Source organism: Corvus hawaiiensis, chromosome 4 (genome assembly GCF_020740725.1).
Source record: "Corvus hawaiiensis isolate bCorHaw1 chromosome 4, bCorHaw1.pri.cur, whole genome shotgun sequence".
Classification (NCBI taxonomy): Eukaryota; Metazoa; Chordata; class Aves; order Passeriformes; family Corvidae; genus Corvus; species Corvus hawaiiensis.
The window spans coordinates 64,797,200-64,820,764 of record NC_063216.1 but is presented as its reverse complement, the minus strand read 5'-3'; the positions used below and the strand labels follow the sequence as shown (position 1 = coordinate 64,820,764).

At 40.6% G+C, this 23,565-nt stretch overlaps 2 protein-coding genes across 5 annotated transcripts; both read left to right on the top strand.

The window, feature by feature from the left end:
• Positions 1–352: 352 nt before the first annotated feature.
• Positions 353–12,200, top strand: GTSE1 (G2 and S-phase expressed 1). Of its 2 annotated transcripts, none has more exons than XM_048302473.1 (12): positions 353–449; positions 955–1,038; positions 1,737–1,800; positions 1,877–2,480; positions 3,578–3,748; positions 5,107–5,260; positions 6,448–6,825; positions 7,016–7,088; positions 7,497–7,727; positions 8,867–9,044; positions 10,651–10,791; positions 11,778–12,200. In XM_048302473.1, the coding sequence occupies exons 2-12, from the start codon at positions 960–962 to the stop codon at positions 11,859–11,861; spliced, it is 2,157 nt and encodes a 718-aa protein (XP_048158430.1). In that variant the 5' UTR covers positions 353–449; positions 955–959; the 3' UTR covers positions 11,862–12,200. The 2 variants fall into 2 exon arrangements, with proteins under 2 accessions (XP_048158430.1, XP_048158431.1); XM_048302474.1 differs by having other exon boundaries at positions 368–481.
• Positions 12,201–12,697: 497 nt separating this feature from the next.
• On the top strand, positions 12,698–23,356 carry TRMU (tRNA mitochondrial 2-thiouridylase). 3 transcript variants are annotated; one of them, XM_048301846.1, is made up of 11 exons: positions 12,698–12,815; positions 13,227–13,392; positions 15,552–15,658; positions 16,215–16,337; positions 17,479–17,651; positions 18,632–18,685; positions 19,192–19,258; positions 20,076–20,176; positions 21,166–21,310; positions 21,558–21,640; positions 22,835–23,356. In XM_048301846.1, the coding sequence occupies exons 1-11, from the start codon at positions 12,728–12,730 to the stop codon at positions 22,979–22,981; spliced, it is 1,254 nt and encodes a 417-aa protein (XP_048157803.1). In that variant the 5' UTR covers positions 12,698–12,727; the 3' UTR covers positions 22,982–23,356. The 3 variants fall into 3 exon arrangements, with proteins under 3 accessions (XP_048157803.1, XP_048157804.1, XP_048157805.1); XM_048301847.1 differs by lacking the exon at positions 22,835–23,356 and having other exon boundaries at positions 21,532–21,613; XM_048301848.1 differs by lacking the exons at positions 12,698–12,815; positions 13,227–13,392 and having other exon boundaries at positions 13,400–16,337; positions 17,538–17,651.
• The last annotated feature ends 209 nt before the right edge of the window (positions 23,357–23,565 follow it).

Below are 23,565 nucleotides of genomic sequence, written 5' to 3'. Positions count from 1 at the left end.
GAGACGTTCAGCAATGCCCACGCGCTGCTGAGGCTTTCCCTTGCGCTGCTGCCAGCACCGCGGCTGCCGAGGCCGCCCAGGCAAGCCGGGCTGTCCAAGGCCAGAGCCCGCTGTAGGGGCGAGGACGGGGCCGAGCGGGGTGATGGGGCCTGCGCAGCCAGCAGAGCGGCCGTTGGGAGCCCCTGCTAACTACAAGCCCCAGAATGCACCGGGAGGGCCCGTGTATCCTTCGAACCTGCCAATGAGGACGCGTCGGGCGCGTCACGTGAGCGGGGCGCGCTTTCCAAGTGCGGGCGGGTGCGCAGCGCGGCTCGTGCGCGGTGGCGGTGAGGGGCGAGCGGTGAGCGCGGCGACGGCGGCGGCGGCGGCGGCGACGGCGGCGGCGGCGGCGGCGGCGTGCCCGGAGGCCTTTCCCCGTTTCCCGGCCGTAGAGGGGCCCTTGCGGTCGGGTAAGGGAGGCACCTGTGCGAACTCGCCTGAGGTGGGGCGGTCGGCGGGATGGTGAACTGTGTGGCATCCCATAAACCACTTTTTCGGTGGTGTCCAGCCACAGGATGAGTAGTAATACTAAATTAAACTAAAACACAGGAAGTTTCATTTCAGCGTGAGTAGGAACTTATTTACATGGAGGGTGGCAGAGCACTGGAATAGGCTGCCTAGGGAGGTCATGAGGTCTCTCACTCTGGAGATATTCCTAACCCACCTGGATACGTTCCTGTGTAACCTGCTCCAGGTGACCCTGCCTTGATGGGGATTGGACTGGATGACCTCCAGAGGTCCCTTCCAACCCTAACTATTCTGTGATTCTGTGTGGCACTCCCTAAGTATGAGAGTCTTCAGAGGGAATGTTTACCCCCTCACTAATTCAGCAGTATCATCAAAGTCCGTGACCCTGTTGTTCGGTTTTGGGGTTTTTTTTTAAACCTCCTGCATGTCTACTTCTATATTTTCCAGGTACTATGGAGGAAAAAAAAGAAATGTCAGCACATAGCCTGAGTCATGTGACTGAAGCAAAACTGGATATTTGCATGAGCAATGGTAGGTGTAGAATAGGGTGAGTTATTCTCCATGTGGTATATTCCCTGTTATAGGTTAGGACAGCTCATATCAGTAGACAACCTCTGTCTGCTTTATCTCATGTTCTGTGTACTCATTTCCTTGGATGGGCTGCTGTTGCCAGTCTCAGAAGCCTCCTGAGAGCTTGTGGAGCATGGTGCTAAAGCTTGTGTAATAGTGACTGATGTCATCAACCTCCTTTCTATATATCTAATCTGAGCTCCTCCCTTTTCCTTGTCCATCAGCTGCTGATTTATTTAGTGTATCTGTTAACTAATAAGAAAAGGAGCCTTTCTCACTGGTTCCTGCTACTGTTCTGTGGTAGCCTGAACAAGAAAAGAACTGACGAATGCGACAAATGCATTGTCACATAGCTCTAGATTACATGTTCTCGCTCATTTTAATTGGAGGCTGCTGATGAGCTGTGTTCCATGTTCCTGTTACAGCTGCTTAGAAATCACCATTGAGCTGTTTCAGAATATTTGGGCATCTCACAATTATGATCGTATTCGCAGTTGTAACTTAAATTTCTTGGACCTAAAGCATGTTTTTCTAAGTTTAATTTTTTAAACTTGGTAGCTAAAGCTTTTTTTGCCAGTTGACATCACTCACCAAATTGTCAAAGCATAATGCAATCATTTTCATTGCAAATCCATGCTGTGATAAAATCTTTGTTATAGTTTCAGACTTTCCTCTTCTGACTGATGAAAAGTTTGATTTTGACCTTTCACTCTCTTCAACAAGGTAAGTAATGTAAGTACTGTACACCCTTCAGAATTGACACACGTAAGGTGCTGGGCTAAACTATTTTTCTTTGTAGTGGAAATGAAGATGAAGTTTTTGTTGGACCTGTGGGACACAAAGAAAGATGTATTGCTGCCAGTATTGAAGCAAAAAAGTGTGTGTCTGCTTCTGATGATAAACTCATGTGGAGCCCACTTCAAGGAGAGAAATTTGTGGAAATTTTCAAAGAAGCTCATTTGTTGGCACTGCAGATAGAGACTGGAAGCAAGAACAAGGAGAGTAAAATAAGCCAATCAGAAGAACAGGAAAACAAGATTGTAGAAACATTTGTGGAGGACTCAAAGTCAAAGCTGAAGATACTGAGAAACAAAAATATAGCAATAAGTCCCAGGGCTGTTAAACGGGAGACATACTGTGTGCAGGATAGCCTGGCATGTCAGCTGCCACCTTGTTTTCAGAAGGTATCGCATAAACTTGTGTCAGATGGCAAAGTACGTGCTCCTCCTGCTCCTCCTAACAACAGCCCTGTTAAAAGTTGTGTGTCTCCTACAAAAAATGCTAGTTTGCCCCTGACAGAGGAACAGAAAACTCAGGAAACAAACACAACGGCAGTTGGCAAACTGCCAATGGCAAAACCTTCATCTACTTCTGGGAAAAGCAATTTGTTGACAATTGACAAGGTAAAGTCAGGTTCTGGGCAACATTTTCTTCAAGTAAGGTCTCTGTGTTTTAGGAATGTTTAATCTGTCTACAATCTTTTATTTTTAAAAGTGAACTTTAATCTTCTGATGCTCCTCTACCTCATAAGATCCTTAGTCAGAAAACATATATAGAAAAAAAAAAAGGGCAGGTCCTATGGTGTAGTAACCAATTACTTTATCTGTTATGACAATGTAGAGCATTTGCAAGTACATTTCTGTTGTATTCTGGTTTTGTGAATACTATAATTCTTGGCTTCTCTTCTAACTGGTTTCTAACACTGCTGTGTTGCTGGCAAAATTACTACACTGTTACACTTCATGTGTAATTTTACACTTAATGTGTAAAAGTGGCCTTTTTTACTGTTAATCTTTGTCAATGGAAATGTTCTGGGATAGCAAGGAAACAGTGGTGTTAGTGACCTTGTGAGCACAAATCCCAGTCTTTAGATAGAATATCTTCTGGATTTTATTGCTCTACACTTTATGGCTTAGGCTCCAGTATGTATCGTGGATTTTACTGAAGGTGTGGTAGGGGCTTCTTAAGAACCATCACCTATAGAAATTACAGGACTCTGATTTTCCTTTGTGGTATAAATTTCTTCGTGATTTTGTGTGCTATCAGGAAAGACATGATCTTAAACACTTTAACTAGACAAATTATACCCCACTGTCTGAACAGACAGTTTGCATGATCCATCCTACTACTGTAATGTCTCACCTTTTGGAAGGCAGAGTAAAGTGGAAGAATAATAACTGGAGAGTCCAATATAGTTGTAAGGTACAGTTACAGTATGGAACAGTATGTGGGTGAATGTGATTATAGGATTTGTACTGATGAATTGTTGCAGAACTGCCCTTAAGTTGCTGTCCAGTCTCTGCGTTCAGGCATGTTCTAGTACTTGGCAAATACAATCACTAGACTTACTTCAGACTGTATTTGTCTAAAGACTTCACTGGGTTTGGAGGCTTCATTGACTTTTGTCTCTGTTTCTGAACAGAATCAATGTGTGTAAAAAGCTTTATAGTGGTTTCTAGAAGCACTAGTACCTGTTAAAATGTTGCATTGAAATTTGCAGCTCAAACGAGGAAAAAATACTAGTATTTCTACAAAAAGAGACTTGAACAGCATGGGATCATCTGAAGATGTAATTTCCGATAAATCTAGTATTGCTTTAGATGCCTTTGAGTCTTCATTCAGCGGCAGTTCCTCAGTGCAAGACACAAAAGTCCTTCCTGCACCAAGTAAGGTAATGGAAAGCCTCCTTAATATGAAAATAAGTTCTGTAGTATTTCTGATGAAAAGAAATTAATGTAGTTTACTTTCTAATTTAATTTAAAGCTGTTGTGTAAAATGATTTTAAGGAAAAGTAATTTATGTTTTATATTTGCCGTTCTTGAATGTGTGTTCTAAGTCTGTAATGCAATGAATGTACTTAAGAGCAACGGTAAATGTGCTGGATTAACAAGCATGCCTTTGTTTTTAAAGCACTAGCTGCAGGTAAGTGATGAGCAGTTTCCTGTAAGAAAGTTTTTGATGTGTGTAGCTAACTATACCATATGAAAAGGTTGCCATAACTTGCATGAGGGTAGTATACCTACAGCTGTCAGTTGCTTTGAAGCTTTAAATGCCTGTTTTAATGCTGTGTGCCACGTCACAGAATCACAGAATTGTTGAGGTTGGAAGGGACCTCTTGAGGTCATCTGGTTCAATGCCCTGCTCGAACAGGACCACATGGAGTCATTTGCCCAGGCTCATGGCCCGACAGCTTTTGAATATCTCCAAGGATGAAGTCTTGGCAACCTCATAGGGCAGCCTGTGCCAGTGATTGGTGACCCTTGAAGTAAAAGAAGTGTTACCTGATGTTCAGAAGTAGAACCTCCTGTGTTCTGCTCTGCCCATTGCCTCTAGTCCTGTCACTGGGTGCCACTGGCTACTGTCCTTTCAGATATTTCTATATATTGATGAGATCCACCTTGAGCCTTGTATTTTCCAGGCTGATAAGTCCCAGCTTTCAGCCTTTCCTCAGGTGGGAGATGCTCCAGTCCCTTAATCACTCTAGGGGCCCTTTGTTGGACTCTTTGCAGTAGCTCCAAATCACTCTTGTACTGGGGAGCCTGGAACTGTAGGGAGATCTTCAGGTGTGGGCTCTCAGTGCTGAGCAGAGAGCAGGATCAGCTCCCTTCACTTGCTGGTGACGCTCCTCTTCGTGCAGCCCAGGATACTATCAGCATTCTTTGCTGCAGGGGTGCATTGCTGGCTCATGTTCAGCACTCCCAAGGGCCTTGCTTGCCAAGCTGCTTTCCAGCTCCTTGGTGCCCAGCATATACTGGTGCCTGGGCTGACTCTTTTTTTTTCTTTAATTCCTTTAAGTCCATACTCAGGTTTGTGGCAGGAATAAAAATAATTGTTTGCCTCCTAGGTCTGATATTCCAGTTCTGTATAATAATCCAGATACAATGATCTCTCTCTAAGAAAATTCACTTTTAAAAATGTAATCTGAGTTAAGGAGCTCCTCTAAAATTCACAAGTAAAAAGTTACAATACCAAGACAAATAATGGCAAAATCATGTGTTAAATAGGGCATTTTTTTTGCTTTTGATTCAGCCTGGCTTAAGGAAGATGACATATCTGAAACGTCCTGGTGTTGCCAGTGGTCTCACAAGAAAGACTACATCATCATCATCGTCATCATCAGTTTCCAGCATGAACTCATCAAGTCTTAATTCAAGTTTACCCATTTCTCCTATAGGCAAAACAGGTAACGCTCTTATTACACGTTTGCGCCACAAATCAGTTTTGAAATAGCTAAGCATGTTCTGGACTTTGGATTTGGAAATGTTTTAATGGTGTCCAGTACATTCAAGCACTAAGAAATGTTTTGTATGGAGAATAAAATTTTGTAGGCTAGCCCAGTAAATCCCTGTGGACTAAAGATAAATGTTAGACATACATCATTTGTAGAAACTAGATTGATCCAAGCCCGATGCCTACATGTGAGCAGCTGACACAGCTAGAAAGGAAGCAATGCCCCAGGAATTCTGTTCCTTTTATGCATGATCTTCTCTATTATAGCCAAGAACGTGAGCTTCTGAATGCTCTAAGCTTGTCTGACTGGAATTAAAAGAAAAAAAGAAAAAAAAAACCTGCCAAAACAACTGAAATTTGGAAGGAAGGTGGAAGGCTTTATTCCACATTTCTGTAAGCCTAAATAAAGGATGAGCTTTACTCAAGCAGATGGGAAAAACACCTTTAGGGAGATAACACAGCCAAGAGGCTTGTACTGTATTGAGGCCATCAATTTGACCATTTCAGTAAGCCTCAAAGGATCAGGAAAATAGTCTTCTAAAAGCACTGACAGATGTAAGGACTACAGTTCTTGTACATCTATAAAAATACCAAGTTACAGCAAATTTTTATTTGCACCTTGTTTCTGGGAGATTAATAACATACTATTAAAAGCTTAGTAAGAACTATTTTATGCACTAGAACTGTCTAATCAAGATTTATCTTCTTATTGAAAGTAACCTACAGACTAAAAGTAAGAACTTTACAGAAATCTGGGAAAAATGCTTGTGGGGATGTTTAGTCTGTGGTGTTAATCAGTGTAACTCAAACTGTTACCTCCTTGAAAGGCTGCTTAAGGGAACAGGGCCAGCTATGCTGGGAGAAAATGCTGGAAGTAATTTGAATCTGCAAGCTGTTTTGGCATTCTGTGAAGAATATTCTTTCACCTGATTGCAGTAATTTGGGAATTTGGTGAGAAGACCGTAAAATAATATTGCTGAAGAATTTGAGGAATAGGTTTTCAGTAGTTGTATATATTCTCCTTAAACTTGAATTATTTGAACCTAAATTTAAATGCTGTAAATTTCTATTTTTCTTTCCTGTGTTAGTATAATTATTCTGCCTAGTCAAAAACTTCAGAAGTACAATTTTCTATTTCAGGGAAATCAAGCATATCATCAAAAGCTAGTGTGAGTGGCTCTAAGGTTTCATCTAGTACAAACAGGCTGGCCCTTGTCAGACCTACCACAGTGTCATCTCTGCAGGCTGCCAATACTGAGAAATCCAGGAAGCAAGTGAGATCAGCTAGTACTCCCAAAATATCTAGTGCCGTAAGCCTGACTAAATCTTCAGCTTCTGCAACATCATCTGAGTCTGCAGGCAGTGGAATTCAGAGACCAAGCTCTGTTCCCAGTCTGCAGCAGCTATGTCAGCAGAATAAAGATGGGAGTTCACTAAAAGGAAGCCTGTGTGCAAAGCCCAAGGCTAGAGTTTTGTCTGTTTCCACAGGTCAGGCTAAGGCTCCTGTGAAAACTCAAGGTAAGCACATACTTTGTATGACCTGTCTGCTACTTTGGTTATTAAAAGCAAATGTTACCTTGAAGGTTTGTGATTTGTTTCATTACACTTCTGTCCACCTTTGGGAAGAAATTAGTATTTAACTGAAAGATAACTGCTATAAAAGAAAAAATATTAATGTGATAGCAATTAACAAAACTTTTCTCTTTAGATGCAACACCAAACAAATTGGCACCAAAAGCAACACCATCTTTTGGATTAACATTTTGTGGCACACCTGGAAGGTAGGGCTTCACTGAAAATTGAATACACTGAGGCATCCTTCTCAGCATGTGACATGGTTGGGTGTTGCAACAGTCTTAAAAGTTCTAACTTAATTATCTAGTCCCTTGAGACATGCCAAGTTAGATGTGTTAATGCCTACTGGAACTGACTTAAATCAAAACCCAAAACTAAACCAAATAACCCCTCCCACTCTATTCAGAAGAGGTTTCTTTGCAGTGCTAAATAGACTAAAATAATTCATAAAAGAATTCTTACCAAGTAAAGCCCCTGCTATGCTGTGATTATCAACTTAAAGTTGAATACTGTTCCCTTGCTGACCAATGGGAAATGGATTTCTATTGTTTGGTAGAATGGTGTTATTCAAACAATTTCTAGAAGGTGTTGGCTAAGGCATGTTCCTCTTCTAGTGCCATGGCAGTCAGCACTCCTATGAAAGGCCAGAGTTTTTGTTTTCCTGAGAGGTCTGCCACCATGACTCCTGCCAGTGTGAAACGGTCTGGCCTACCTACACCCATCCGTCGGATCTCAGGGTTCCCAGCAGTGACTCCTAAAACTGTACCAAGAACGGCAATTTCTCCACATGCTGCATCTCTCCAGCAAAGCTTCAGCTTTTCTACCAAAAAGACTTTTACAGCTGGGTAAGACAGAAATCTGCATATATGAAATGAGTATTGTAGGCAAACTGCCTCTGAATGAATTCTAGTGATGACTCTTGGGTTTCAGGGACCTCTGCTAAATGTTAGAATAAAGCATTTGAGCATAAAAAAGCTGTATAGCCTAATAAAAATTTATAACTTGTGACTGGTAAAATGCTATAAGCTGTACTGAGGTGAGTCAGTATCTAACATGAAAGAATTACAGCTTTAATAGGAAATTATTTGTATTTCTTGAGCTAGGGAACAATTTAAGAGTTGTATCTGATGCTCTGGTGTCATTTTGCTATTGCCTTCTGATGAAGGGAAATAGCTGATTAAAATGCATATTACTTCTAACTTTTGTTTTATATTGTTGCCAATGGTCTGTAAAATTACACTTTTTAAAGCATCAGTCAAAAAGCCAAGGATTTAGTTGACTTAAACTTTATTTTCTGAGCAGCTTTACTTATGCTTTTATTAATTCTGTTTGTTTTCTGTGAAAGTAGTGTTCTCCATATTATCAGCCCAGCATCTTCTGACAAGGGCCATATGTATGCAGGCTTGTTTTGTGGCTGGTGGAGAGGAGCAGTATTAAAGTAGGAATGATTCATGGCTAGAAAACTGTCATGCTACTGAGGTCAAATGTCTCAAATGGTCTTTTCTTTCAAGGAAACAATTATTCTGTCTACAGTGACTTTATCATACTAATCAGATTACAGCCTCTGGTCCTCCAGCCGGTGTCAGTACTTCCTTTCAGTAGGGACTGAAGTGGGTTGCTCAGTGATATACAAGATCAATGCCTCTTTGCTAGTTCTTCCAAGTTTAAAAAAATCGCAACCAAAATACCTTGTGTGAAATTTAGGCTGGACAGAAATGTCAAATAAGATTAAATTCTTCTTAATCATTTCCCTTTCTCTTTTTTTTTTTTTTTTTTGCATGGGTAGGCTATACTTCTATTGCAAAATGAAATATTTTGGATTTTGCAGGTAACTACCATTTATTTGAATAAAAATATTGGAAGCCTTTTGGTCATTAAAACTTGGGGTAAAAAAGGAGAAAATGAGGTTAGAAATTAGGTTGTCTGTCTTTAGTAGTTAATGCTGATTAAAGAGCTCAATTATTGCTGATGCTCTTTTCCGTAGTTCTAAACAGAAACAAGACAGTAAGAGACAGACATCTTCAGAAGATGATACATCTCCTCCACCTGTACTACCTCTTGCACTTAACTTCTCACCAGAGAAAACTGCTACAGAAGGAGTAGAAAATGTATTAAAAGAGACAGAAGTACAAAATGAGCTGGCTGAAGAGAAACAACCTGAGGTAAGAAATGACAATACATTTTCCTACAAAATTACTAAGTAAACTGCTTGAAACCAAATTATTTCAAGGTAAGGGATAAGTAGGAAAACCACTTCAGTATACATGAAGTTAAAATGTGTTGGAATCATGAAATAATAGAATATTTTGAGTTGGAAGGGACCCATCAGAATCAAGTCCAACTCCTGGCCCTGCTCAGGACACTCAGGAATCACACTAAATGCTTCTTGAATTTTGTCAGGCTGGTGCTGTGACCATTTCCCTGGGGAGCTGTTCCAGTGCCCAAACACCCTCTGGGTGAAAAATACTTTGCTACTATCCAACCTAAATCTCCCCTGACTCAACTTCATGATGTTTCCTCGAGTTCTGTCACGGATCACGAGAACGAAGAGATTGATACCTGCCCCTGTGTTTCCCCTCTTGAGGATGTTCAAGACCACAGTAAGGTCTCTCCTCATCTCTTCTCTAGGCCGAACAGACCAAGTGCCCTCAGCTGCTCCTCGTAACGCTTCCCCTCCAGACCCATTGCCATCTTTGTTGCCTTCCTCTGGGTGCTCTCTAATAGCTCAATGTCTTTTTTTATATTGTGGTGCCCAACTAGCTGTAACCATGTGCACCCTCTAGTGCCTGTATTTAGCATTGAACATAATTTGTTCAGTATTTCCACTAAGTGTGTTCCCATTTCAAATGCCCTGTCAAATACTTGCAGATTTTATATTAAATTTCCACTTTTGGAAGAGTACTGTGAAATCCTGTTGGATTCAATTAAAAAAGTAGTGTTGCAGGGCAGTTCATTTTGCACCTATAAAGCTCCTTCAGGGATTAAAAAACCCAAACCCAAAACACTGCTGTAGCTAAATTCAGTCACCTAACAGGAGTGCTAATCTGCAGTGAGGGAGGATTAAACCCCAAAGTCCACATAGTACTAAACTTAAGTGTCAAGTAATTAGTTCAGTGAACACTTTCCCTCTCCCAGGAATGACGTGGCTTCATGTTGAAAGCTGGTACTCCACAGGCATTAAAAAGAAAGGACTGAAGTTGTAGTTCTGAAATATTAACCTGACAAAGTGGCTATTGTTTTACAAATACTCAGGTGTAGAATAATGTGTAGATAAATTACTTGATGTTACTGCATCAGTATGTTCCTTGTTAGCTTACTCGGGGGCATAAAGTCTCTGTTTCAGAATTGCTTAGTACATGTATGGGGTAGTTAAACTGGACCAAAGGTTAACTAGAGTGTGAAGCTGTAGAGAATAGTTTCTATGGCTAAATAACATTGCACAATAATTGTAGTTAAATCATTTAACTATTAAGAGGGTTATTAATCTTCTGTTTTACATTTAACTCTACTTTTAAGTGAAAAACTGTTTTATGCCATAGGATCTCTTTTGCTTTGTCTTACTGCATTTTCCCTGTGATGCTAGCCGCTGGCAGAGCAGGAGCTGAGGTTTTTACACTGTGTGCAATGAATCCTGCATGAAAAACACCCAAGCTATAAATTAAGCCTGTTCTGTGATTATTATAGCTGTATAAGCTAAATTGACTCCCACAATATATATGAAGGAAGCTTGGTGAACAGAGGACAAAACCTGAATTATTTTTTTTAAAGGCCTTGCTGCTAGATACTGGAGTAGACAAATCTCTCCCACAGCCTTCTGAATGTGAAAGTAGACCTTTGATTGACCTTTCCAATACTCCTGAAGTGAGTAAGATTACTTCTCCAAAGCCTGTATTATCTGGGCAGATAAAGGTAAGTTTTATTCAAATAATCTGGTGCAAGTATGTTAGCAGAAAAATGTCAGCTGGCTACATACCCTTGTCTCCAAAGCAGTTCCACAATACTGTAGGAATATTTAATATTAGCTCAATATGATATACATAATGAGGTGCTCTTAAGAGAATGTCATGTTTAAAATCAGTGTGTTCTGAACTAGAGCTCAGTGAGCAATCTGCAAATAAGAAAAGGAGGAGGATGGAGAAAGAACTTAGTACTTAAAGCAGTTGTTATAGAATGAAACTGTTCTGAAGCAGGAAGTGAATGTTGTCTTCAGGAGAATTGGCATGCTTACTCTTGTTTCCCCCTTTTTGCACATTTTCAGTTCTTGGCAGCAACTCCTTTTAATCAAAAAAGAAAGGTGGCCTCTCCTGTTTAGCTCCTTTTCTAATCCTCTCCTTAGCTGGAAGATGTGTGCTGTTGGAATCTGCTCTAAATTTTACAAGCATTTCTAGGCAAGTGCTTTTCATGCATTAGTGGCTTGAAGGTAGATACCTCTATTTATTGTCAGATGAATGCTGGTAACTATGAGGATGCAGCCTTTGACAATAGATGTAGTTGGGCTCAATTGAGTATCAGGCCCTTCAAATTTTGTCAAAAGAGGAGGATTGCAGAACTCTGACTTGGGGGGGGCATGTTCAGAGGAGTTCAGAAGTGCTGTGTCCTGCCTGGATGGCACTGTAATTAGAATATGCATTGTAGTGAAACTCAGAAAAGCCTTTTAGGCTTTTAAGGTAAGTATGGACAATAACCACCTTGTGAGAAGCTTATGCTTGTCTAAGAATGAGCATATTTTAAAAAACCAGAACACAAACTCTTGAGTGTGGTGCTTGTATTTGTCTTCTGGATACTAAAAGGAACTCTAAACAAAACAAGTAATTGAGAATAATACAGATTGTAGCTGCTAGTAGCTATGCACAACAGTTGACTACAATAGCTAAATTTTATTGTTTTTCTTTCAGCTAATTGATTTGAGTTCTCCTCTTATCACTCTGAGCCCTGATGTAAACAAAGAAAATCTGGATTCCCCTCTACTCAAGTTCTGAATTTGAACTGAAATATGAAGAATTCTTGGCAACTGTGATCTTTGAAGTGTTTTAGGTGTTATTCTTCACTTGTATAATTTTTGGGAGATGGCTGTAGATTATCTGTTGAACTGCATTAACAAAATAGAATTCTAACAGTCTTGATATAGTCAGTCTGGTAATGGTTTTGTTCATGGATGTGCTGCAATGGATGTATTTAAATGATATTGTTCTAAGGTAAAAAAAGGTATATTCTCTGAATTGGAAACCTGCCTCCTTACTTCCTACCAATTGTCATTTGATTCCTTTCCTCTATGTACAAAAAAGTTTTAACTTACAATAAATGAGTTGTGTGCTGAATGTGTACAAAATAGCAATTTATTGCATGCTTGGGGTAGACTTTTCTAGTGCTTCACTTACAAATGCTAATGTGTAGGTAAAAGCTAGTGGACTTCAGCGTGGTGTAGCAAGTTTGGAAACAAACATTTCAGTACTGAATGCCAGTGGAATAAATCAACAGCACCACCTGAATTTCTGTAATGCAAAGGAGAAGACAGCAGCTTGTTCCTGCCCCATGGTTTAGTCGTGGCTGGCCCTAGCTGGGATAAACTGTGGCTTATTCAGGGATAACGGCCATGAGACAATCAAAGGGAGATGTTTTGTTCTGTTTTCCTTTGTCTAACTCACGGTGCTGGGCCCTGTGGCCTGTGTGCGGGTTTTGGGTGGCCTGATAAGGGCCAGAGGCCGCCTCTCCCGTTCCCGGGGCCCTCTCCCGCTGCCCTCCCCTCCGGCCGCGCGGGTGCCGCCCCGCCCCGCCCCGCCCCGGCGCGCAGGCGCGTGCCCGGCCCGGCGCTGTGGGGAGCGCGGGGCGGGCGGAAGCGGGGGCGATGCTGGCGGCCCAGGGCCGCCGCGTGGCCTGCGCCGTGTCCGGCGGCGTGGACAGCGCCGTGGCCGCGCTGCTGCTCCGCCGCCGAGGTGCGGGGCGGGGGTGAGGGCGGCGGGGCCGGCCGTGCCCTGTGCCGCGCTGCGCGGGCCGCGTGTCCCCTCTCGGTGCCCGCTCAGCCGCCCCCTCGGGCTGCCGGAGCGGCCGCACGCCGGGCAGGGCAGCGCGGAGAGCCGGGCACCGCCGGGACGGCAGAATAGCCGCGAAGGAGGGGGTGGGAGTTGGGGCTTACCGTCGCGTTAGGTTGCCACAGGAGCTTGGATTAGCTATTACCTAGAGAAAAAAACCATAGCTATACAATAACTCTGCTGTAGAGTTTAGCACAGGACTACTCAGCATCTTCGGAAAGATGCAGTTACCAAAGCCATTCCTGAGAAACACAGGGTTTGCGTCCAGGCTGTAGGAATTTAACTTTCTAAGACATTCTCGCCTTCATTTAATAGGGTACCAGGTGACAGGTGTGTTTATGAAGAACTGGGACCCTCTGGATGAACAAGGAGCTTGCTCTATTGACAGAGATTGTGAAGATGCTTACCGGGTGTGCCAGAAGCTTGATATCCCGTTTCACCAGGTTTCCTACGTGAAGGAATACTGGAACGAAGTGTTCAGGTAGAAACGCATTTACACTAGCTGGTTTTCCAGTATATTAGTGTGGTGCCATGTTATAATGAAAAGCAAGAATGGACAGATAATGGGCAATGGCAATTCACTGCAGTATTATCAGTGCTAAGAGAAAGCCCTGAAGCCTGTTAAATATTGAGGAATTACCTTTTCTCTTGTTTGTATTTAAGGTCAGAATTTATATCTTGGTTTTAATGTGTTATTTTAAAATTAATAAGAGATTTCTCCTTGTGGTAGTGTGTAGCAGTTGCTTTGTTGCAGCTTATTTCTTCAGCTACCCGTGTACTGGCCCAACCTTACTGCAACTTGAAAAAAAATTATTTAATGGGGTGCAGTTATTGTCTGTATGTGCAGCTTACACAGAGCATTTTACATAATGTGTGCTGAATCCAGTTTAGCATAAAATGATTGTGACCTAGTCTTGTTTCTTTAAACTTAAAACGAATTTGAAGCTGTTCTCTGAAGAGGGTGCTCAGATTTTCTGTGAATTTATTTCACTTTAAGGGACGTTCTACATAGGAAAAGCTGAGAGATTTTCTTGGAAGGTAGGAGAAGAAGGGACATGTTGGTATAACAGCATAATTTATCTTTATGCGCTGAACATAAGTACATAAAAGTTGGTTCCTGATCTTCATCATCCCCCTTTAAGTAGTGCTGTTACTACGTTACTTGAAAGCGAGGAATAACCTGGTCATGCTACTTGTACTGCATGTTGAAATGACATCAAGCTGAGCACCAAACTTTTGGATAGTCAGTGAAGAAAACAGCAAAACAGCCCTTTGCTGGGGAAGTTCACTCCATTATTCTATTTTTGCTGTGAGAGAATGAATAAGTGCTACAAAACTTTTTGGGCTTTATTAATACAGTGTTTCCTAACTCTCTGTTACAAGTGTCTCGGTTTGTTCCAGAATCCTTTTTTCTTTACTGTCATCACTGACCTTAAATTTACTCCTCCTCTGGATCTCTCTTAAAAGGGTTATTCACCATAAGACACCTTTTATCATGAGAACTGTTCCAGGTCTTGTCTTTTCCATGGTTTTTGCAAAGCCTGTTTCAGTTCTTTGCGTTAGAGAAAAGGAACTCTGTCCTGTAGACATCCTTCATTGCCCTTTCTCTGGTTCTGTGCTTTACTAGAAGTTCTGAACTGATGTGAGTCTGGCTTTGTGCTGAGTCCTTTACAGAACTCCCAGTGTACCATAAGAGTACAGTGTGAGCCAGCAAGAGGGAGGCATCTCTGGGTAGACCCAGGTGATTTAATTATTAGCAGCAGTTGTTGAATTCAGAACTTTTAAAAAGGAGTTAGAGAAAGTAAAAGATATGTTGCTTTATTTTCTATTTACTAATGTAATGTATCACACATAAGGCAGAAGCAAGTGATTCAGTTTCAGATGGAGAAAAGTAAAACCAAATACTAGGATTGCTGTTGTTCTTTTAAATCCAGTCTGTGCCCTCAGTTCCTCTTGACTGCAGTGGCTATTGACAGCAAGCAAAATGATGCAGTGATGAGGCCTTTTGATATCTCAGGGCAATGTTGTATGCAGGTTTAATTTCATTAGTTATTATTTCAGTGTTTTCAAGTGAATAATAAATACTAAGTAATTGTGCAGCAGTGTAAAAGGACAACATAACTTTGAGAAGCTTTGAATTTCTAGAAGGGGAAAAAAAAGGACAGGAAAATGTCTCTAAAATTAAGCCCCATGAGTGATGACTGCTTGTGGTGACGTTATTGCAGCTGAAGTTATTGTCTGTTCCACTGAGACACTCCTGGTGTGTACCACCACATTGTCCCACTGAAAAATTAAATAGGGTTGTTAATTCTGAAAGTAAGTATTCCATAAGAGTTGGGTAGGATGTGCACAGTGGACAGCCACATCTGCCCAGAGGGAATATTAATTTAATAAAGCGGGGTTACAAGATTGTAAGTGATAATTTGACCCTGTCCTCAGTGCACTTTGGGGAAAGTCTTCCAAGGATTGGGTTTTTTTGCGCATTACAATCTAATATTATTTCTAACATAAAATGTTTAGTATAACTGGATCTTCTCCGAGACTGGGACACTCAGGTTCTCATAGTTAAACACTGTCCAGTTTCTGATAGTATTATGCATATTAATGATTCTGATAGACATTTGAGTCTTTATTTTACAGTGACCTCTTAAAAGAGTATGAATTGGGAAGGACGCCTAATCCTGATATTTTGTGTAACAAGCACATCAAATTCAACTACTTTCTGCATTATGCTATGGATAACCTTGGTAAGGTATTTTCAAGTGTGTCAGTACAGAGTGTGTGCCGTGGAAATGCTTAAAGGAAACAAACTCTTTAAAAGGTGGGGAAATACATGAGTCCATGTGCATGCCTAACTCATATATCTGTGGTAGTATGTCAGTAATCACAAAGTATTTGGTTTTAAGATTGCTTTTGCATACAAAATTATAGAATGTTTCAGGTTGGGAGAGACTTCCAAAGATCATCTAGTCCAGCTCCCCTGCCCTGAGCAGGGACATCTTCCACTAGATTAGGTTGCTCATATGTAGGAACAGATTTATTTCAGGGATACGCATTGACCTGACCACTAAGTTCTACATTCTTAAGTTTTCCTTAAAGTACAAAAGCACAAGTGCTGGCATGCTGGTGAATAGTTTGCGTTATTTAAATAGCAGGAGTACAATTATTGTCAGTATAAGACTTGTCTAGGTTTTCTTCTTTCATTACTTTCTGCTTTTCTTGCTGTATGTTTGCAATCCTGTTTCGAACTGTGAATTTCAAGTTTGTGCCTTTATGTTATATTTGGGTTTTTTTCCTTGATAGGAGCAGATGCAATTGCTACTGGGCATTATGCCAGGACCTCACTGGAGGATGAGGAAGTGTTTCAACAGAAACATACTAGAAGACCACAGAGGCTTTTCAGAAACCGTTTTGAAGTTAGAAATAGTAAGTTGTGACTTCATTTCCTGTTTTATCCTACATATGAAAGGGAAATTTAAACTACATTTGTTGTCACAGAGTCAGAGATGTTTGTTACCTTACACACAATGATTACCGATTAGACCCCAGCCTTTGTAGAAGGTTGGTTGTGCTAAACAAGGTATTTACATTACTGAAAAGGACCCTGACTTCTCAAATACTACAGATTCTGTTTTAAGAGTCAGATGAATGTCTGATACATGGTGAGAAGCATGCTATACCCAAAGGGAAAAAAACTTGTAAACTGAAGCTATGCAAAGCTGCCACAGTGATGATTTTACTTTATAGATTCTCTGCTTTCATTTGTTTGTTCTGGACTTAAAGGGGTTTATTTTTTTCTTTGTTTTAATTTTACTTCTGGGAAGTTGAAATGGCCCCAACTGGACCTATGGTCTATATATGGGACAGACTGTGATTTACAGATGTAGTGTTTTGTGATGAGCTTCCTTTCCCTGTTACTGAGATTTTATATTGCCAGTTGTGACTGAACTATTGGCCTGTAGTTCGTGTTCTAGTCAAGAAGCACGTAAGTAGTGTTTGTACAACAGCAGAGCTATTAACTTTTAAAGAGAGGGGGCAGAACGTGATTGAAGAACTGTACCAGTTTTATTTCATCTGGGCAATCAGGAGATTTCATCTATTTTAAAGAGCAAAGTCCGACTCCCATCTCTGAGCATTGGCAATAACTCCACTGATTGCTCAAATCATTGATTTGAGGTGATTTCAGGGCAAAACAGTGTCTTTCTGAAGAACAGTGTACTCCAAGGTATTTGAATCTTTGTTCTCTCTTTCACAGGAAATGTGAAAGTTGTTTTTGTTTCTTGTATTGTCAATGTCCTTGCCAGTGACACATGCACTATTGAAATAGATGTGAGGCAGTGTAAGACTTTGTAAGATTCTGCACTGTACAAATGCAGAATCTTCAAGATCTTATTAGTGACGAGAAAATATCCGGGTGTTTTCATTAGATTTTGAAAAACATGCAAAATCCTGTCTTTAATATGTATTTGGAAATACTAAAACAGAAATGTTGATTGTCAAAATACTAAAGCAAGTTGAACTATTAATGGTAGTTATGATGAGGTGTTTTATGTGTTTAACTTTGCAGCTGTGAAACTCCTTCAAGGCGCTGACCTCTTTAAGGACCAGACATTCTTTCTAAGTCAGATCTCACAGGATGCTTTGAGGAAAACGATCTTCCCTTTAGGGGATTTAACAAAAAGTTTTGTAAAGAAGATAGCAGCAGAACATGACCTTCATCATGTGTTAAAGAAAAAAGAGGCATGGTAACACTTAAAACTCTTTTGATGTGTATTTCTCTCTAAAACAACTTTCCTGAACTTTTCGAACTTTAATCTCTGGCAACCCATCAGTTTCTAATAGAAAAGAATAATATAATAGGCTGGGAAGCATTTTTCATAGCTGGCTACTGCCGTAAAAGTACTTTCAGGAGCTTGTGGTTAGTTGTGTATTTTAGCTTGCAGGTATTTTGTCTGCTGTTGTATGTCAGAAGAGCTAAGATGAAGGTGAATGTGTCAGATGCTGTGAGCCTGAAGGAAAGCATCCTCTATCATAGCAAGGGAGAAGCCTCTGGTCTTTATTCTCCATAGCTTTTAAGAGCTTCCTCACTGTAATTTTTCACTATGTCTTTAGAAATTGGATCATACTCTTTTCCCATAGTTACTCTTAAAAAAAAAAAAAGTTACGTTTCTTTGAGAACTAAGACTTCATGAGTTGATCTTAAAAACTGTAATGCAGGCAGTAGTTGTTTTGCTGATGCTGCCTTGATTGCTTTTCATGTTTATATTCAGCCTCAGTAAATGGATGCTTGAAGAATGTCAGCAATAACTGAAAGGAAAAGAAAAGCCTGTTTTGTTCTGAAAGTGTTTTTTTTCAAGAGATGGACCATCACTGTATCATTTTGTTACTTTTGTACCTCAGTATGAAAGAGACTTCTGTTTTTAATGTACATACAATCTAGTCACCAAGGTTAATGTATTTATTTATTGAACAGATTTTCTATTTCCTAGTATCTCTCTTACTTTCAGTGCTTACAGCTCTCACCGATTCTGTATAGAATTAGTTTACCTATGTTGCAGCAGATGTTGTGGATTTGTTTATGACATCCCTAAGATAGTTTGGCATATATGGGAGGGAAAAAAACCGTCTTGGACAGATTATTTCAAACAATTTCTTGGACAGACATTATTTCAAATGTTTTTCTCTGCTTTTATGGATTCAATTCCATGTTTCCTTTTCAGAGTATGGGGATCTGCTTCATTGGTGAAAGAAACTTTGAAAAATTCCTTCTCGAGGTGAGCAACACTAAATCTGTGACAATCTTTGTTTTCTTCTGGCCTTCAGTCACTGTCTATAGAAAAATCTCCAGCAGCTTGTGGCCCACAGTAAGTAGCAATGTCCCACCTGCCTTTGCAGTCCGAAGCCTAGTTAGAAGCTGACACCCACAGCCTGGGGGAGGTATCTTGCCCCTCTACCAGCAGTCACTCCTTTTCTGGGGCAAAAGGAGTGAACATGCACTCCTGTGCCTGCCAGGCTCTGACAAATGGTTGGAATGTGAGAGGGACAAATTGCTGGATCCTGCTGTCCCCTGACATATGTGAGGATAGGGGACTTGAAGCCTAGAGTTACTGCCCTTCCTGCTTTTCTGTGAGAGCAGTATTGAGGAAGAGTCAGTAAGCTGCTTGGGCAGAGTTTGCTTCTTTCTTCTTCTTCAGCTTCAAGAGAATGTAGTTACAGGATCTGAAATATGCTGTGAGGTCTTCTTGGGCTGTCTTGTGACTTACCTCTTCCTCTTTGTTAGTATTTGGAACCTCAACCAGGTAACTTTATTTCCATTGAAGATAAGAAGGTGGTGGGAAGACACAAAGGTAATTGGCTAACTTACCGTAATAACTTACTTTTAGATAAATGGAACAATACTGCTTATATCTGGAGGGACAAATTTTGGGAAATTCCAAAGGAGTCTACAAATTTTTACCCTGTTTGTTAAACCATGGAAAATTTGCTGTATCCAATAGTAGAGCCTTGAACTACAACTGATTCTTGATTAGTTGTTCCAGATTGCAGGAAAGCAAATAATTATTAGGGTTACTCTGTCAATACTAAGTGGTTGTTATTTTAATACCAGGAGATCATTGTTCACTTAATTCCTTCAAAATGAGTGTGCTTCCTTTCCATAATCTTTAGTATCTAAACTTTGTAGAAGAAAATGCACCTCAGTGATACACAGCAGGACAGCATCAAACATGGGCACCTTAACTTTTCCTTTTCTCCCATGTGTTCTTCCTTTGCTGTCCTCAGTTCAAGCTGCCAGAATTGAGTTCCTCTCCCAAGTAATGTATGGTAATAGAGTGTTACACTGGTACATAAAAGTAAGGGACTGGCAAGACTGAATGGTAAAAAACCCACAAATTGAAACTGAAATAAAGAAATGTTTGTCTTTTATAAGACTTAAGAATACCACAGGTGAAATGGATTATTTGAAATCTTTAGTTTGCATTTCAGGTACAGATGAAATTTCAAGTAGATGTTAGTTTTAGTTTGTGACTGGTCCTCTTCTCTAAGGCAGCTTGGTTTGTTATTCTTTGTTTAGTGGTAACGTTTTGGGGAAATTATTTTAATGTGTTTTTCTGAAAGAAAAAGATGAAAAGTTCCTAGCAATATTCCATTTTTATATTTCTTTAGGTTGGTTCCTCTTCACAATAGGCCAGAGGGCTCGGCTGGCAGGCCTCAAGGATGCTTGGTTTGTTGTAGACAAAGATGTCAACACTGGAGATGTCTATGTGGTGAGTTAATTAACACTGGGTTTGCAAATGACTGATGCATACATTTTGTGACTGCTGCTATATGGAGCATGAGCCTAACGTGGGCAGAATTCTTGGCTTTCCTCTTGGGGGAAACAAGAACCAACTAATGTATCAGCAGATATGAAACATTTTCCAAACAGGCTTTTCATGAGCACCAAATTGTTTTAGATTTTGGCACAGAGCTTTTCCAAGCAAAAGGCAAATACTGAAAAGAATCAGCCAATCTCCTGAACTCTCATTTTCTACTCTAAAGGATGAGGATTTTATCTTAGTTATTAGGACGTGGTTTATAAAATACGTATTATCTTGCTTTATGATCTATTGCTGCTTTGTTTTTCTAGTAAAAGAATAAGGAGCCAGTGACAGAGTTTTATCATTTTGAAAACTGAGGCAGAATATGTATAATAATGCAAATAATTGGTGTGTTAATGGCTAATCATATGATGTTTCTTCCTGTTCATGCAGTTGTTACTCCTCTTGGATACTGATGTGATTGTGATAAGGTGTTCTGCTACTTGTTGGTGTGCTGGTGGGGGGGACCATAATCAAATGAGAATTGAGAAGAAACACACAGGAATACTAAGAAATTTTTTTTTATGCCCTGCAGTGAGTTTGTCAAAGGCAGTGCCTTTGTTGGGGAGGTGTTCATTTGGGAAGCTGAAAAAGAAGAAGGTAGCATCTTGTTGAGATAGGATAAAGGAGGTCAGATTTCTGAACTCAGCCTGAAGAAGGCAGAAATGCAGTTGGAGGGAAAAGCATACAGGAAGAGACATGACTCTGAGGGGAGTGGAAGACTGACAAAGCATTCAGGCTTGCTGTAGCCTACTTAAGTGCTAACAAATGCTTGCTTTCTTGCTCATATTGCCTTCATCTTGCTATGGCTTGATGCTCCTTCTATACTTCATGCTTCACTTTACAAGCTCCACCTCTTTGGCAAAAACATCAGCAATAAATAAACATTTTTTAAGGCACCATCAAGAGATCACCCTGCTCTGTACAGAGACCTCCTGCGGACAAACCGAGTGCACTGGATAGCGGAGGAACCTCCGGCAGAGCTTGTTAGAGAGAAGATGATGGAATGTCATTTCAGATTTCGGCACCAGATGGCACTGGGTAGTCAAACCTTGTTTTACTTTTTGTCTTACTCAGTCTGTGAAACTCTGGTAGCGTGTTGCTGTAGTTCTGCAGATAGTGGAAAGGTTTTGGCTTGGCCTTCCTGTTTCTGCAGTGTGTTATGCAACAATTCTGTACCTTGACTTAGATCTGTTTAGCCTAGGTTTTCCTTCTTTAACATGAACATAATGGTTAACTGTCAGGTTTTCTGCTCATGTCAGGTGTTTCTGATAATTTTCTGCTCTAGTGCCTTGTGTCCTGACTCTAAACCAAGATGGGAGTGTGTGGGTAACACTAGTAAAGCCAGCAAGAGCTATCACACCTGGACAGGTAAGTTATTAGAAGTAGTTTTCCTGCCATTTTTGTGTTTTACCTTATCTGGCTAATAACACAGAGTAGCTGGAGCAAAATAATTAATTTATTTACATGTGAGAGTGGTTAGCTCTATTTTGACTATTCATCAACTGTTTTCGAGGAGATTGTTTCTAGTTTTAAGTGATCTGTTATTATCTGTATAGTCTGAGAAACTTGCTTACAAGTTTTAGAAATACATGGAAACATCTCTGGTGATCAGTTGTATATGCAGAAATGGAAGCTGTTGTTGTTTGCAAGAAATAGATTTTAAAAGGCGTTAATTTGGTAATTGGCTGCTTAACATGGGTTTAGTGTTCAAACCAGTTTAGGGAGGCTCTGTCTGGGGAAGTCCATTGTCCTGTAGAGTACTGAGAAGAGGTGCTGTGCCTAAAAGCGATGCCTTTTAACACTGCCAATATAAATATACTCCATCACATCCCAGCACAGTGGCTCTCAAATATTCCCTGCATGCCTTCTCCCAGCATCTGTTGTACCCACCCTCCCCGATACTTGGGGGCCTGTGGGTCACATCAGGAGGGAAGTTATTTGAGAACTATTTGTAGTGGAGAGAAGCTGAGAAGAATCCAGACAGCTTATGAGAGACATGAGAAGCCCCTGAGTGCCAGCAGCTGCTGAGCCTGTAACCGGGCTCTGTTTTGCCAGGGAGTGAGACAAGGCAGGAGGTCTGGGCTCCCCTGTCCTGCAGGAACCTGCTGAGCACATCGGGGAACTCCAGTTGCTTCCTTGCAGATGGTCTGCTGCCATAGTCCTTGGCCCCTTCCTGTTTTGGGAAGTGCCACTGCAGGCTGGGCACAGTTGTCTGGGGAAGGTCCAGTGGAGATGCAGATGATGTTATGTGTGTCATCCCGTTTGGAAAGGAAATTTTCCAGCACAATCTATTCCACCTCAGTAACTGAAGAGTTTTGAGATGGTCTTGTAGAAGTTCATGATGAATTTTCCACCAACATGTTTATAAATATACACTCATGTGAGCCAACAAATCCTCTGTGATTTGCGTGTTTTTTTGGTTTTTTTCAGGGTTTTTTTCAGATTTAGCCAGAACAGGTATAAATGAACGTGCTCACTCTCCAACAGGTCTTGCACAACCTGCAGTTGCTCACGATGGTTTCTGCAGCTGCTAAAAAGGCTCTCCCTGTGTTTATCTCCTAGTTTGCCGTGTTCTACAAGGGGGACGAGTGCCTGGGCAGTGGGAAGATCCTGAGGATGGGCCCATCAGTGTATACCTTGCAACAGGGCAAAAATCGAGAGGAGAGTCCAAAGAAGGAAGAGATTGACAAAATAGAACCAGCAACATAACGCTTGGGGTTGTTTATTGAAGGACTTCGGAGAATTTGCTGCCTGAGAATAATAAAAACTATAATGAATGTGGATTTTGTTGATCGGTATGTTCTTAAGGCCAGTTAACTGAAGAGTCCCAGCTCTTGACTGTTAGCACTGAAGGAGTTTAATGCCAGTCTGGTGTAATTTTGCTGGACTGTATGGTGCTATTTATGCTAATATGTATCAAGGGATGTCCTAAGGTGTTCTGTAATAGTAGTTACACATAAAAGAATTTTAATATAAAAATCATGTCTGAAATAATAAATCTATCTCTTACATGTAAGTGAAATACTTTTTTTTCCCCTTACTTAAAGGTGTACCTGTCCCTAGTAAAGGACATACATTATTTTACTATGAATGTGTGCTTGTGCTTTGAATTCTGGAAAAGGAATTAATGATGTTCAAGTTCAGCATTTGGAATGGACTCCAGGCAACAGATACTTATTTTTCATTTTGAATAGTTTTCTAAAAATTGCTTTTGATTCTTAAACTGTATTAAGTAGTTGTTTCAGATGTTTACATAAATCAGAATTACAAATCTTAGGGGCTTAAAAACCATC

Excerpts from the sequence above, each read along its gene's own strand:
- TRMU (XM_048301846.1), top strand. The coding sequence starts at position 12,728 with ATGCTGGCGGCCCAGGGCCGCCGCGTGGCCTGCGCCGTGTCCGGCGGC. Across the intron at positions 17,652-18,631 it reads ATGTGTTAAAGAAAAAAGAG|AGTATGGGGATCTGCTTCAT; the intron begins GCATGGTAACAC and ends TTTCCTTTTCAG. Across the intron at positions 18,686-19,191 it reads TTGAAAAATTCCTTCTCGAG|TATTTGGAACCTCAACCAGG; the intron begins GTGAGCAACACT and ends CCTCTTTGTTAG.
- GTSE1 (XM_048302473.1), top strand. The coding sequence starts at position 960 with ATGGAGGAAAAAAAAGAAATGTCAGCACATAGCCTGAGTCATGTGACT. Across the intron at positions 1,801-1,876 it reads CTTTCACTCTCTTCAACAAG|TGGAAATGAAGATGAAGTTT; the intron begins GTAAGTAATGTA and ends TTTTCTTTGTAG. Across the intron at positions 2,481-3,577 it reads ATTTGTTGACAATTGACAAG|CTCAAACGAGGAAAAAATAC; the intron begins GTAAAGTCAGGT and ends TGAAATTTGCAG.